Genomic DNA, 14112 nt, shown 5'->3' with positions numbered 1-14112 from the left:
CTGCTCCTACCTCAAAGTCCAGAGGAGGGGAGTCTCCACAAGCAGCTTCACATTAAAGAAAACTTGACTGGGGGAGTGGGGGGGGGATAAAGCCGCTCAGCTGAGCCACACCCTCCTCCCCTCCATTGTGTCAGAGAGCCTGGTGGGGTCCAGAGAACCACACTGGAGTGAAGAAAAGGGCTGGGATCTGAAAGCATTTCTGGGGCTGGTCTGGGTTTATTCCCTCTGCATCCTGGGAAAAAGGCCACTCACACAGGTCGCTGCACATCTTTACTCCAAAGGACTCCCAAACAGAACATAGTCAAGAGCCCCCCCCCGCCCCCCCTCGGCTCCCTGTGGGGGCAACAGTGAGCAGGGGCCTCCTGCCCCCCCCCCTTCAGCAGAGGGAGCACTGCAGGGGCAGGGATGCTGCTCAGCCTTTGGGGGTCCTGCAGCTGGAGACACCAGGGGGGGAAGCCAAACTCTGTCCTTCTGGGCTCAGCTTCTCCTTGCAGCAGAGACTTCCCTTGAGGTCCTTGCAGAGGAAGGCATCAGGAGGCCAAAGAGGGACCTCAGCAGTCCTGGGGAGGGGGGGAGAGAAGCAGAAGAGGGACCTGAGCCAGGGAGGCTGTGCTGGGGGAGGGGTCAGAGCGCCAGATTAGGATTGCAGCCCTCCCCCACCGCGTGGGGTGCCGCAGCCTGACCTACCTGGCAGGGGAGTTGGGGGTCCAAGTCCCGGAGAGAGCCTGCCTTGGCCTTCCCTCCCTCCCTCCCTCCCGCCCACCTGGGTCGCCGTCCATGCTCTGCTGCAGCAGGGCCCTCTGGGCGTGGGAGAGGGCCTGGGCCTCTTCGCGGAGCTTGCAGCGTCCCTGCGGGGTGAGCTTCCACAGGCGGGACCTGCGGTTCCCCTCGAGGCACGCGAAGTCCGCCGTCTTCTGGAAGCTGCTGCTGAAGCACAGGTTGTGGCGGATGGTGTTCTTCCAGCCGTCGGGGGCCGTGCGGAAGAACGGGAAGTGGCGCCTGCGGGGGAGACAAGCCCCAGAGCAGAAGCTCGGCGGGGGGGGGGGAGGAGGAGGAGGGGGGGGGAGTCGCCGGCCTCCTGCCCCCGCCAAGCCTCACTGGCGCCCAGAGCTCTGGCCCACGTCGGGGGAGGGGGGAGGCTGCCGGCGGGGGTGGGAAGCCACAGGGCCCCCGCCCGCCCCCCCGAGCCCGCCCCCCAGCGGCCCAGCCACCCACCGTGTGAACTGGTAGATCTCCTGGACGGCGAGGCGGCCGTCGGGGCTGCTGCTCAGCGCCACGCTGATGAGGAGGCAGTAGTTGAGGGGCGGGGGCGGCCAGCCGCCGGCCGCTCGCTTCGCCTTCCTGCCCCGCCAGCGGAGACCCCTGCCCCGCCGGACTGCCGGCCTAGGCCCGCCGGCCCTCTCCGCTGCCGCCGCCGCCGCCGGGGGGGCCTGTGGGGAGGGGAGAGCAGAGAAGGAGGCGGCTGGGAGGGAGGCGACCCCGGCCCCAGGGCTCGGCCTGCGTCCTACCTGCGGCGGGGCGGCTGCGGGGGGCGACGAGCGCGGCCCGTCCCGACGGCAGGCTGCTGGGCTGGCCGCGGAGGCCCCGTGGAGGGCAGGCGGCGGCCGGAGACGCCCGGCGATGGGGCAGACGCGGTTGGGATTCACCCACCGCCACAGGTGCGGCTGCCCCTCCTCCTCCTGCTCGGCCTCTGCGGGGAGAACAAGCTCAGCGGTCTGCCGCGGGCCCCCCGGCGCCCCTCCTCCCCTCCCCCTCCCCCCGCCGGCGCCCCACCTGCAGCAGGAGCGCGGGGCCCGCTGAGGCCCGGGGCAGGGGCGAGCCGTCGGGGCAGGCTGGCCCAAAAGGCCGCGTTCTGCAGGCGCAGCTCCATCGACCGGCCACGCGCAAGCTCCGCGGGGCAGGAGCCATTTCTCGCCGGCCTCGCACCTTTAAGGCCCAGCGGGAGGAAGCCTGCCTCGTGCTCTTCCGCTGGACGCTGCCGCCGCCGCCGCCGCCAAGTAATTCCCGGGCGCGCTGAGGAGAGCCAGGCCAATCCGAGGAAAGCGCGCAAGCAGGGCGCCCAGCCAGCCAGCCTCTGCTGAAAAACCTCCAAGGAAGGAGAGCCCACCACCTCCCGAGGAAGCCTGTTCCACTGAGGAACCACTCTAACAGTCAGGAAGTTCTTCCTAATCCTAGAATCATAGAGTTGGAAGGGACCTCCAGGGTCATCTAGTCCGACCCCCTGCACAATGCAGGAAACTCACAAACCCCTCCCCCGAAATTCACAGGATCATCATTGCTGTCAGATGGGCATCCAGCCTCTGCTGAAAAACCCCCAAGGAAGGAGAGCCCACCACCTCCCCAGGAGGAAGCCTGCTCCACTGAGGAGCCACTCCAATGGTCAGGAAGCTCTTCCTCATGTTGAGCTGGAAACTTCTGATTTCATTTCAACACTTTGGTTCTGGTTCAACCTTCCGGGGCCACAGAAAACAATTCCACACCCTTCTGTCTATGGCAGCCCTTCAAGGAGGGCCAGTTTGGTGTAGTGGTTAAGTTTGCGGACTCTTATCTGGGAGAACCAGGTTTGATTCCCCACTCCTCCACTTGCACCTGCTGGAATGGCCTTGGGTCAGCCATAGCTCTGGCGGAGGTTGTCCTTGAAAGGGCAGCTGCTGTGAGAGCCCTCTCCAGCCCCACCCACCTCACAGGGTGTCTGTTGGGGGAGGAAGGGAAAGGAGATTGTGAGCCGCTCTGAGACTCTTCGGAGTGGAGGGTGGGATATAAATCCAATATCTTCATCTACCTCACAGGGTGTCTGTTGGGGGAGGAAGGGAAAGGAGATTGTGAGCCGCTCTGAGACTCTTCGGAGTGGAGGGTGGGATATAAATCCAATATCTTCATCTACCTCACAGGGTGTCTGTTGGGGGAGGAAGGGAAAGGAGATTGTGAGCCGCTCTGAGACTCTTCAGAGTGCAGGGCAGGATATAAATCCAATATCATTATCATCATCATTTTTGAACAGGAACCCCGTTCCTGCTGGCTTGGTGTCAGGGGGTGTGGCCTAATATGCAAATGATTCTGGCTGCAAAAAGCCCTGTGTGAAACAATGGTGATGTCAGGGGGTGTGGCCTAATATGCAAATGATGCCTGCTGGGCTTTTTTAACAAAAAAAGTCCTGCAACTCCCTCAACCTTTCCTCCTCCTAGGACTTGGTCTCCAGGCCCCTCGCCATCTTTGTTGCCCTCCTTTGGACACATTCCAGCTTATCTGTTGATACAGCCCAAAATCTGCCTTTTTAGCTACTGCATCACACTACCAACTCCTGTTCAATGTATGGTTCACTAACACCCCTAGATCCTTTTCGCACAGACTACTGTCTTCCCCATCCTATAATTATGCATTTTATTTTTTCCCTACCTAAATGCAGAACATGGCATTTATCCCTGTTAAATTTCATTATATTTGTTTGAGCCCAGTTTTCCATCCTGGGCTCTTTCTACCAAATTTGCTCCCAATTTAGTATCATCTACAGATTTAATAAGCATCACACACGTAGCCAGCTCACCACTTTGCAAACCTCCCCCCCCCTCTTTAAACGCTTGCTTCCAGGTGAGTGGTGAAGCTTACCACCTGAGCCTCGTGAGATGGGCTTCTTCACCTTCATGCCATGTTCCTGGTGCAGCGGGTGAGTGGAAGGTGGGCAAGGGCAAAGAGCCATCCCCTCTCTCTTTCTTCCTTGTGCTTTTCTCCTGTGAGCGCTGAAGAGTCGGGAGAAGCGGCACCTTCCACACCCTGGTAGTAGCCAGGTGTTTTCTGGTGAGTAGCATCAGATGCTCAGCATGGCGAAAACAGGACACAGGGTGAGGGAGGCTCTTGCAGCCTAGGATCAGCATAGGGGTAAGACATAAACACCTAGTTTCTTTGAATGAAACAAATCCCTCAGGGCCAGATGAACTGCATCCAAGGGTACTGAAAGAACTTGTGGATGTAATTTCTGAGCCTCTTGCCATTATTTTTGAGAATTCTTGGGGAACAGGTGAAGTGCTGGAAGATTGGAGGCAGGCAAATGTTGTCCCCATCTTCAAGAAGGGAGAAAAGGAGGATCCGACTAACTACCAACCTGTCAGCTTGATGTCTATTCCTGGGAAATTTTTAGAACAAATCATCAAACAGTCAGCCCTGGAACATTTAGAAAAGATGGCTGTGATTACTAAGAGCCACCCTGGGTTTCTCAAGAACAAGTCATGTCAGACTAACCTGATCTCTTTTCCTTGAGAAAGTTACTACCCTGCTGGATCAGGGGGATACTGTAACATTGTTTATCTTGATTTCAGTAAAGCTTTTTATAAGGTTCCACATACTAGGGAGGGAAGGGTTGGAGGTGGGGTGGCTCTGTATGTCAGAGAGGATATACGGTCCAGTAAGACTGAGGTCAGAGAATTAGATTCACTTTTAGAAATGCTTTGGGTTGAAATAGAGGGCCCAAAAGGAAATTTAACTATGGGAGTTTGTTATCGCCCACCAAATCAAAAGAGAGAGGACAATTATAATATGATGGAAGGCTTAAAGATAGCGGCTAAACGTAAAAACTGTGTCGTAATAGGTGATTTTAACTACCCGCAGATTGATTGGGTCAATATGTGTTCTGGTCGAGAGAAAGAGATTGAGTTTCTTGATGCTCTCAATGACTGTGCTATGGAGCAGATGGTCTCAGAACCTACCAGGGGTGGGGCGATCCTGGATTTGGTCCTAAGTTATGTCCAAGACTTGGTGAGAGATGTAAAAGTGATTGCGCCTCTTGGGAGCAGTGACCATAATGTTATTGATTTCACCGTTTGTATAAATAGGGAGTTGTCCAAAAAGACCGCCACAACCACGTTTAACTTTAAAAGGGGTAAATACACTGAGATGAGGAGGCATGTGAGGAGGAAACTGAAAGGAAAGGTAAATACGGTCAAAACCCTTGGGGAAGCTTGGACGCTATTTAAAACTATAATCCTAGAAGCTCAGATAAAATACATACCACAAGTTAGGAAAGGCACAAACAGGCATAAGAAAAGGCCTGCATGGTTAACAAACAAAGTAATGGAAGCTGTAAAAGGTAAGAAGGACTCCTTTAAGCGGTGGAAAACCAGTCCAAGTGAGATTAGTAAAAGGGAACACAGGCTGTGGCAAATCAAATGCAAGACTGTGATCAGGCAGGCAAAAAGGGACTACGAGGAGCATATTGCAAAAAACATAAAGACCAACAATAAAACTTTCTTCAAATATATTAGAAGTAAGAAACCAGCCAGGGAGGCAGTGGGGCCCTTGGATGACCATGGAGTAAAAGGATTACTGAAGGAGGATAGGGAAATGGCTGAGAAGCTAAATGAATTTTTTGCCTCCGTCTTCACTGTGGAAGACGAGAACTTTTTGCCCGCCCCAGAACCACTAATTTTGGAAGGGGTGTTGAAAGACTTGAGTCAGATTGAGGTGACAAAAGAGGAGGTCCTACAACTGATAGACAAATTAAAAACTAATAAGTCACCGGGTCCGGATGGCATACATCCGAGAGTTTTGAAAGAACTCAAAGTTGAACTTGTGGATCTTCTAACAAAAATCTGTAATCTTTCATTGAAATCTGCCTCCGTTCCTGAGGACTGGAAGGTAGCAAATGTCACCCCCATCTTTTAAAAAGGTTCCAGAGGAGATCCGGGAAATTACAGGCCAGTCAGTCTTTCAATACCGGGAAAGTTGGTAGAAACCATTATCAAGGACAGAATGAGGCACATTGATGAACACGGGTTATTGAGGAAGACTCAGCATGGGTTCTGCAAGGGAAGATCTTGCCTCACTAACCTGTTACATTTCTTTGAGGGGGTGAACAAACGTGGACAAAGGCGACCCGATAGATGTTGTTTACCTTGACTTCCAGAAAGCTTTTGATAAAGTTCCTCATCAAAGGCTCCTTAGAAAACTTGAGAGTCATGGAGTAAAAGGACAGGTCCTCTTGTGGATCAAAAACTGGCTTAGTAATAGGAAGCAGAGAGTGAGTATAAATGGGCAGTCTTCGCAGTGGAGGACGGTAAGCAGTGGGGTGCCGCAGGGCTCAGTACTGGGTCCCATGCTCTTTAACTTGTTCATAAATGATTTAGAGTTGGGAGTGAGCAGTGAAGTGGCCAAGTTTGTGGATGACACTAAATTGTTCAGGGTGGTGAGAACCAGAGAGGATTGTGAGGAACTCCAAAGGGATCTGTTGAGGCTGGGTGAGTGGGCGTCAACGTGGCAGATGCGGTTCAATGTGGCCAAGTGCAAAGTAATGCACATTGGGGCCAAGAATCCCAGCTACAAATACAAGTTGATGGGGTGTGAACTGGCAGAGACTGACCAAGAGAGAGATCTTGGGGTCGTGGTAGATAACTCACTGAAAATGGCAAGACAGTGTGCGTCTGCAATAAAAAAGGCCAACGCCATGCTGGGAATTATTAGGAAGGGAATTGAAAACAAATCAGCCAGTATCATAATGCCCCTGTATAAATCGATGGTGCGGTCTCATTTGGAGTACTGTGTGCAGTTCTGGTCGCCGCACCTCAAAAAGGATATTATAGCATTGGAGAAAGTCCAGAGAAGGGCAACTAGAATGATTAAAGGGCTGGAACACTTTCCCTATGAAGAAAGGTTGAAACGCTTGGGACTCTTTAGCTTGGAGAAACGTCGACTGCGGGGTGACATGATAGAGGTTTACAAGATAATGCATGGGATGGAGAGAGTAGAGAAAGAAGTCCTTTTCTCCCTTTCTCACAATACAAGAACTCGTGGGCATTCGATGAAATTGCTGAGCAGACAGGTTAAAACGGATAAAAGGAAGTACTTCTTCACCCAAAGGATGATTAACATGTGGAATTCACTGCCACAGGAGGTGGTGGCGGCCACAAGTGATCTTAAACCTTCAAGAGGGGTTTAGATAAAAATATGGAGCACAAGTCCATCAGTGGCTATTAGCCACAGTGTATGTGTGTATATAAAATTTTTTGCCACTGTGTGACACAGAGTGTTGGACTTGATGGGCCGTTGGCCTGATCCAACATGGCTTCTCTTATGTTCTTATCCTTGTTGACAAGTTGGTAAAATGTGGTTTGGATCCTTTTACCGTTAGGTGGATCTGTAACTGGTTGACAGATCGCACCCAAAGAGTGCCTCCTCTTGGAGAGGAGTGACAAGTGCAGTGCCTCAAGGGTCTGTCCTGGGGCCTGTTTTGTTCAACATCTTTATCAATGATTTCAGAGGAGGTGTGTGTGCATGCTTGTGTTGTTATACAGCATTGGGGGAGGGGGCTTCAGAGACCCAGCTCTGCCAAGAAAAGGGATAGCTTGGAGCACATGCCTGTTTTAAAGGGTCCAGGGCACCAGACTGGGCTCCTTTGGGAGCCGGGCAACGCGCTTTGCAGCCAGGTTTGTTCCATTGGTGCCAGCTTGGTGCAGCGGACTCCCGCTTATCCACAGAGAGCAGAGCGGGGCTGGTTGGACCAGGCTCCAGGGCTTCTTGGGTTCAGCTGCACAGGGCTTCAGAGAGCGGCTGTGTCGGTCTGCAGCAAGACAGTTCGGTTCCAGTCTAGGAGGTTTTGAGAGAGCCTTGGTGAGAGCCAGGGCTGCCTTTGTTCCCACCTCATGGCTGAGGAGGAGACAAGCCTTCTGGGTGCCCCATGCCTGGGAAGAAGGCAGGAGACCACCCTGGAGCCCCCTCCCACTCTTTGCCTCAAGACCTCCAGCACAGCTGCATGGAGGGGTCTTCTTTGCCCCCCTCCTCTCCCCACAGCAGAGAACTGCAAGTGAAGAAACAGCCGTTCTGCCCCTGGTGCCCGCCACCCCCTCCCACCCCCTGACCCTCCAGCAGGAGAGAAGAGCGGCTGCAGAGGCAGGAGGGTCCGCAGCATCCTCCGCAGGAGACCGGGGGGGGGGGGCGCACCGGGACTTCCAGAGCTCAGTGCCCCCTCCCCAAGAGGGCCCTGCCTGCACTGCAGAGTATCCATGGCAACGGCCTTGCTGATGAAGACAGCCGACTGATTCTTGCTCTGGACGAAGATGCTGCAGAGGGGAGCAGGGAGGGGGCTACGCTGCTGGGGGGGGGGTGTCCTGCAAGGAGACTGTGTCACTGGCTGCAAATTCAGACGGCACATTCAGCCACTCCCAGGTCTGCCCTGGAGCCAGTCTGTGCCCCACCCACCACCACACTGACCAGGTCATGTCTGCCACAAGGGGGGGGGAGCAAGGGGACAGCAGCAGCAAGCACAGGAGATCACCATCTTCAGGCACTTGAAGGGCTGTCATATATAGAGGATGGTGCAGGGTTGTTTTCTGTGGCCCCAGAAGGTCGGAGCAGAACCAATAGGTTGAAATTAAATCAGAAGTGTTTCTGGCTCAACATTAGGAAGAACCTCCTCACTGTTAGAGTGGTTCCTCCGTGAAAGAGGCTTCCTCCTCTGGAGGTGGTGGACTCTCCTTTCTTGGAGGCTTTTAAGCAGAGGCTTTGCCACCAACAGAAAGGATTTTTTTGCCCCTGGGCCTCAAAGCTGCATCCCCTTACAATAGGATAAAGTTAGACTGTGTCAGTCTGAGTTCAGCAGGGGCACCTTTAAGATCAACAAAGCTTTATACAAGGTATGAGCTTTCATGTGCACACACCTGGTACCTGAAGAAGTGTGTGTGTACAGAAAAGTGCCACTGGACTCTTAACTGTCTTCTGTGCAGCACTGAGCCACAGGCGCAAGCAAATCTTTCCTCTTGGTGGCAAAGTGCTGAGGAAGGGAGGGCAACGTATCCCAATTGCTGAGTCCTCCTGGCCCTGAGAACAGCAGCCGTTGGGAGGGCAAGGCAAGACAAGAAGGTCCACCCCAGCAGCTGCCTGCAGAGCTGATAGTTCAGAGAGCTCAAGGAAGTAAGCCCAGCCACACAAGTGGTGTCCGTGACCCAGGCTGACTTGGAGCCAAAGTCCTCTAGCTAGGCTTCTCCAAGGTGACCTTCATTGGCCCCCTCCACCACGGACACCCTGGGCCAGACTTGCACCCAGCCTCAGTCCCTGGGGAAGGATGATGAGGATTGCTGTGTGAGAGAGCAGCAAAGAAGTTGCATAGCACACTGATGTCCCCTGGGGCAGGCTCAGTGCTGGCATCTCAGCCTAGGGGAGTCCTCCTGGCTCAGCCATCTTGGTGCCATTCAAGGGCTGGCTTTGGCCTGCTGCTGAACCATAGAATCATAGAGTTGGAAGGGACCTCCAGGGTCATGTAGTCCAACCCCCTGCACAATGCAGGAAACTCACAAATACTTCTCCCTAAATTCACAGGATCCTCATTGCTGTCTATCTAGCCTCTCTTTAAAAACCTCCAAGGAAGGAGAGCCCACCACCTCCCAAGGAGGAAGCCTCGGCCACTGAGGAACCGCTCTAAACTCACAAACCCCTCCCCCTAAATTCAAAGGATCCTCATTGCTGTCAGATGGCCATCCAGCCTCTGTTGAAAAACCTCCAAGGAAGGAGAGCCCACCACCTCCCAAGGAGGAAGCCTGTTCCACTGAGGAACCGCTCTAACGGTCAGGAAGTTCTTCCTCATGTTGAGCCGGAAACCCTTTTGATTTAATATCAACCCATTGGTTCTGGTCCTACTTTCTGGGGCCACAGAAAACAATTCCGCACCATCCTCTCTATGACAGCCCTTCAAGTACTTGAAGATGGTATTCATATCACCTCTCAGCTGCCTCCTGTCCAGGCTAAACATGCCCAGCTCCTTCAACCTTTCCTCATAGGACTTGGTCTCCAGACCCCTCACCATCTTCGTCACCCTCCTCTGGACCCGTTCCAGCTTGTCTGTATCCTTCTTAAAATGTGGTGCCCAAAAATGAACACAATATTCCAGGTGAGGTTGTACCAGAGTAAAGTGATGGTAAAGTGATACCATCACATCACGTGATCTGGACACTCGACTTCTGTCTCCTAGAGACACTCCGCAGGGCTCCAGCATTCCTCCTAGCAAAACAGAGCCAGGCTGCAGCACCCCCTGCCCAAAGAGATGGCCCCACAGTGCCCAGGATGGGGTCAGGCCTGGCAGGGTCCGGGGGGGGGGGGAACATGCTTTTGAGTAATGGGGACCTCTCATTTAATCATAGAGTTGGAAAGGACCTGCTACGCAAGGCAGGAAATTTACAAATACTCCTCCCCACACTTCATCCCCAATGACCCCTGCAGGCTCCATGCCCAGAAGATGGCAAAAAACAAACAAACCCTCCAGGATCCCTGGGGCCAAACTGGCCTGGAGAAAAATGGCTGCCTGACCCCGAAGTGGTGAACAGCATTTCCTGGGTGTGGAAGAAGAGGCCACAAGAACTCAGCACTGGTGCAGCCCTCCCTGCCTCCTTCTCATGACCTGCCTCATTCACAGAATCAGCCCTGCTGCCAGGTGTCTGTCACCTACATCCTCAGCAGGTGGGGTCTGACCAAGGAGGAGGGGAGGGAATGCACCCACATCCCATGGTGAGACTTCTGTGCTGCTGGCACCTGGCTGGCTGCCTGCTGACCAGGAAGGACGTTGCCAGTCACTGGCCAGGGACAAGCCGGTCCTTTGCCGGAGCCCCAAGCAAGGCAGAACTTTGTTCCACTGCTGCAGCCCAACAGTTCGGGGTGTGGGTGGAGCTTGAGTATGGAGAGGAGAAGAAGATATTGGATTTATATCCCGCCCTCCACTCCGAAGAGTCTCAGAGCGGCTCACAATCTCCTTTCCCTTCTTCCCCCACAACAGACACCCTGTGAGGTGGGTGGGGCTGAGAGGGCTCTCACAGCAGCTGCCCTTTCAAGGACAACCTCTGCCAGAGATATGGCTGACCCAAGGCCATGCTAGCAGCTGCAAGTAAAGGAGTGAGGAATCAAACCCGGTTTTCACACACTTCACCACTACACCCAACTGGCTCTCCCGGGATGTTGCAGGCTCACCTCTGAAAGGAGGGTGCTCTGCCAGAGAAGGGGCTCGCCTGGGCCCTCTCAAGAGCGACAGGTGGGACTTTGGCATGGTGAGCAAATCAGCTACAAGGGTGACTACTGTGGTGAGTGTCTGGGGGGTGGGGATCCAAAGCCCTTGGGATGAGGAGGAGGAACATGACAGATGCCAGACACAGAACACCCCGGGGAGGTGCACAGAAACCACCACAGTGAAGCACAGAAAGCGTATAGAGGATCAAGAACTTCTCACATCCACACAAGAAGGTTGTTTGTTTGGATTAGTTCCAACAGCTGTATTCATGAACAGGGTCTGTTCAGCCCTCGAGCTTTCCAAGTTGGCAGGAGGGGGAGAGGGAGGTGGCCCAGCTCCAAGCTCCTTCACCAGAGCTGCCCCCCCCCCCCGTGAGGAAAGCTCCGCCTTTTCCACAAGACTGCTCTGCTCAGGTCTTCTTGGCACCTCCTCCCACAGATTCAGAATTCTGGCCTCAGAAGAGCCCAGCCTTCAAGCCCTGGGACCAGCCACTCACTTTCTGCTGTCTCCCTGGCAGAACAAAAAGGTTGCTTTGCTTGGAATTGCAGGTGGCTGCCTATAGTGGAGCAAGTCCTTCTGGAAGGTTCCAAAAACCTGCTCCAACTGGTGAGGAAGGCAGAGGCTGACAATTCTGGCCACAAAAGGACTTCCAAAGGATTTGGCTTACCTGGAGGCATGCTGTCCCCTCCACCACCCAGCAGCAGTCCTGTTCAGAGAGCCAGTTTGGTGTAGAGTTAAGTGCGCGAACTCTTATCTGGAAGAATTGGGTTTGATTCCCCACTCCTCCACTTGCAGCTGCTGGAATGGCCTTGGGTCAGCCATAGCTCTTGTAGAGGTTGTCCTTGAAAGGTCAGCTGCCGTGAGAGCCCTCTCAGCACCGCCCACCTCACAGGGTGTCTTTTGTGAGGAGGGAAGATATAGGCAGGAAAACCCACCTCCTTGTTCAGGCCAGGGGGGCAAAACCATCCATTAACCTAGCCTGTGTGCGGCCCAGCTTCCCAAAGGAGGGCACAGAATGTCCAGTACTGGAGTGGAGACCCTGCCCAGTCTCCAGCATGGTCTTCTGCCTGCAACCAGCGTGGTCTTCTGCCTGCAACCCTGGGCATGAGGGGCAGACCAGGCCAGCCAAGCAGATTGCCCTGGGCACCATTTCTACCCCAAGGAGCCTTGGAGCTCCAGGAGGGGCACAGCCTTGTTGTGTGTGCAAAGGCTGCCAGCAATTTGTATGAGTTTGAGAGGGACACCACATAGAACACAACCGCGGCCAAGTGCAGTGGTCTTCTGGGGAAAATGCTCTGGCTAGGAGGCTCCTAGCCAGAGCATTTTGAAGGACTTGGGCTCTTCTGAGGCCAGAATTCTGAATCTGTGGGAGGAGGTGCCTGTCTATACAGGAGCACCCCAATAAAGAGAGGCGGGGCGCTCCTAGTCCTGAAAACAAAATGAAGTCTGATCGGAAACCGGCCAAGGGAAAATTCCACTCAAAATGGAGTGGGACCTGGAGTCAGCTTGTTCTGGCTATCACCTATGGCCCTCTCCTCCTCCGCCCAAACAGCATGCGTAAGGACAATGGGTCTGCCAGTAAGTATGACTCATGACCTAATCCTCAGCTGCTGATCAATGGCCCACCCCTCAGGCCTATTGCTTCTACTCAGATTTTTCTATTTACTCCTATGCTAATGCCCACCACGTTGCTCAAGGGCTTGGGCTTGGTCTACATGGAGTCCCTTCCTGGGTGTGGAAACCAAACCGGTTTAAACCCATCAAGCTGCATCCTGGCCTACCCTCCTAGCAAATGCAGTCTAATCATGATAGATTGTTTTCAACTGGGAATCCGTTCCGGTATCCTATTGACACCCATCACCGGACATTCAGGCCCCCATAGTCACTCAAAGGTCTCCACCCCTCAGAACCCTATACAAGCTGGGTAAAACCAGCATTACGATGTGCATTCTGTAGGACGCCATTGCAGTCTGTTATTCTTTACTCTTTGTAATTGGGTCTATAAGGCGTGTCATGCTGGTCCTGCATGCTCTCCTCTTCTGTTTCCCTGCTGATGGATGTCTCCTCTTTTGGGGTGTGTGAATGAACCTTTTTACATATTTTTAAGCAAGCATAAAAATATTTGCTTTCCTAAAACCCAACCTCCGTATCATTGGAGAAAAGATCCTTGCTTACAATTTGCTCTACCTTAAGTCTCCATCTTGCTAATTTCCCCATTTAAAAGAGGAGACATAAGCATTTCCAGTAACACATGCTGCAGTCACCTGGAGACTAGATTACTGTAATGCCCTCCACATGGGGCTGCCCTTATCTCAAATGCAGAAGCTTCAGCTGGTTCAGAATGCTGCAGCCAGGCTGCTATTAGGGCTCTTCTTGCAGGAGCACATTCAACGGTTGCTGAAAGCACTGCACTGGTTACCTATTGCATACCGGGTTTGTTTCAAGGTGCTGGTTCTTACCTTTAAAGCCCTATATGGCTAGGGACCTGCATACCTTTGGGACTGCCTTTCCCCACACGCTCTCCAGAGAGCTCTATAGTCAGAGTCCCAAAACCTTCTTTCGATCCCCAGCCCTAAGGAGGCCAGGCTAAATACAACTACAGCCAGGACCTTCTCTGTGGCAGCCCCATGCTGGTGGAATGAGTGTCCTGAAGATGTTAGTGTCAAGCATGCGGTTTCAATGATGAGTCAAGTTTGATACAAAACTACGTTTATTGATAGACCGATACTTTCAGTGTAACAGATTCTTGAGAGTGATGCTAAAGATACATTGATACAATACTTTTAAGGCATACTTCAAAAGGATTCCAAAAGGTGGGGGCGAGGGATGCGCTCTCACACATAAACTATCATAAATGTCTACATTCTCATGGCGTTATCAGGACTCCGTCCTTGCTTTCCCCAGATGTGTCGCACTCCCTAACAGGAATGTATGGGAAGGTACTGATTACTCTTTCTCAAGTTAGTTTCGTTTCTCTCTACTTCTAATTTGCAAGCAATAAAGTAAGAAGGGGGAGGGGGAAAGAATAACAGAGTTAACAGATCTTGGTCCTCCATGATATTTCGCAGGCCAGCTTTATGGGGGACCCTAAAACAGTCAATTACCAATGGAATTCTACCATGCTTGACAGTTAGGGC

At 53.2% G+C, this 14112-nt stretch overlaps 1 protein-coding gene across 1 annotated transcript; it reads right to left on the bottom strand.

Moving 5' to 3' along the window:
• Positions 1-257: 257 nt before the first annotated feature.
• Positions 258-1870, bottom strand: FOXR1 (forkhead box R1). The gene is made up of 5 exons (XM_060251640.1): positions 1774-1870; positions 1502-1690; positions 1216-1405; positions 764-999; positions 258-560 (listed from the first exon to the last, which is right to left on the bottom strand). The coding sequence occupies exons 1-5, from the start codon at positions 1868-1870 to the stop codon at positions 478-480; spliced, it is 795 nt and encodes a 264-aa protein (XP_060107623.1). The 3' UTR covers positions 258-477.
• Between the last annotated feature and the right edge of the window lie 12242 nt (positions 1871-14112).

This window comes from Heteronotia binoei, chromosome 12 (genome assembly GCF_032191835.1).
Source record: "Heteronotia binoei isolate CCM8104 ecotype False Entrance Well chromosome 12, APGP_CSIRO_Hbin_v1, whole genome shotgun sequence".
NCBI lineage: Eukaryota > Metazoa > Chordata > Lepidosauria > Squamata > Gekkonidae > Heteronotia > Heteronotia binoei.
Note: the sequence above shows the minus strand (reverse complement) of the source record. Positions and strands in the feature narration are given on the sequence as shown.

What these genes read in the sequence shown, in the direction of transcription:
- FOXR1 (XM_060251640.1), bottom strand. Translation starts at nt 1,870, where the DNA reads ATGGAGCTGCGCCTGCAGAACGCGGCCTTTTGGGCCAGCCTGCCCCGA. An exon ending in CGCCCCGCCGCAGGTAGGAC is followed by an intron (nt 1,406 to 1,501) that starts GCAGGCCGAGCC and finishes CGGCGGCGGCAG; the next exon opens with CGGAGAGGGCCGGCGGGCCT. An exon ending in GAGCATGGACGGCGACCCAG is followed by an intron (nt 561 to 763) that starts GTGGGCGGGAGG and finishes CCCCCTCCCCAG; the next exon opens with GACTGCTGAGGTCCCTCTTT.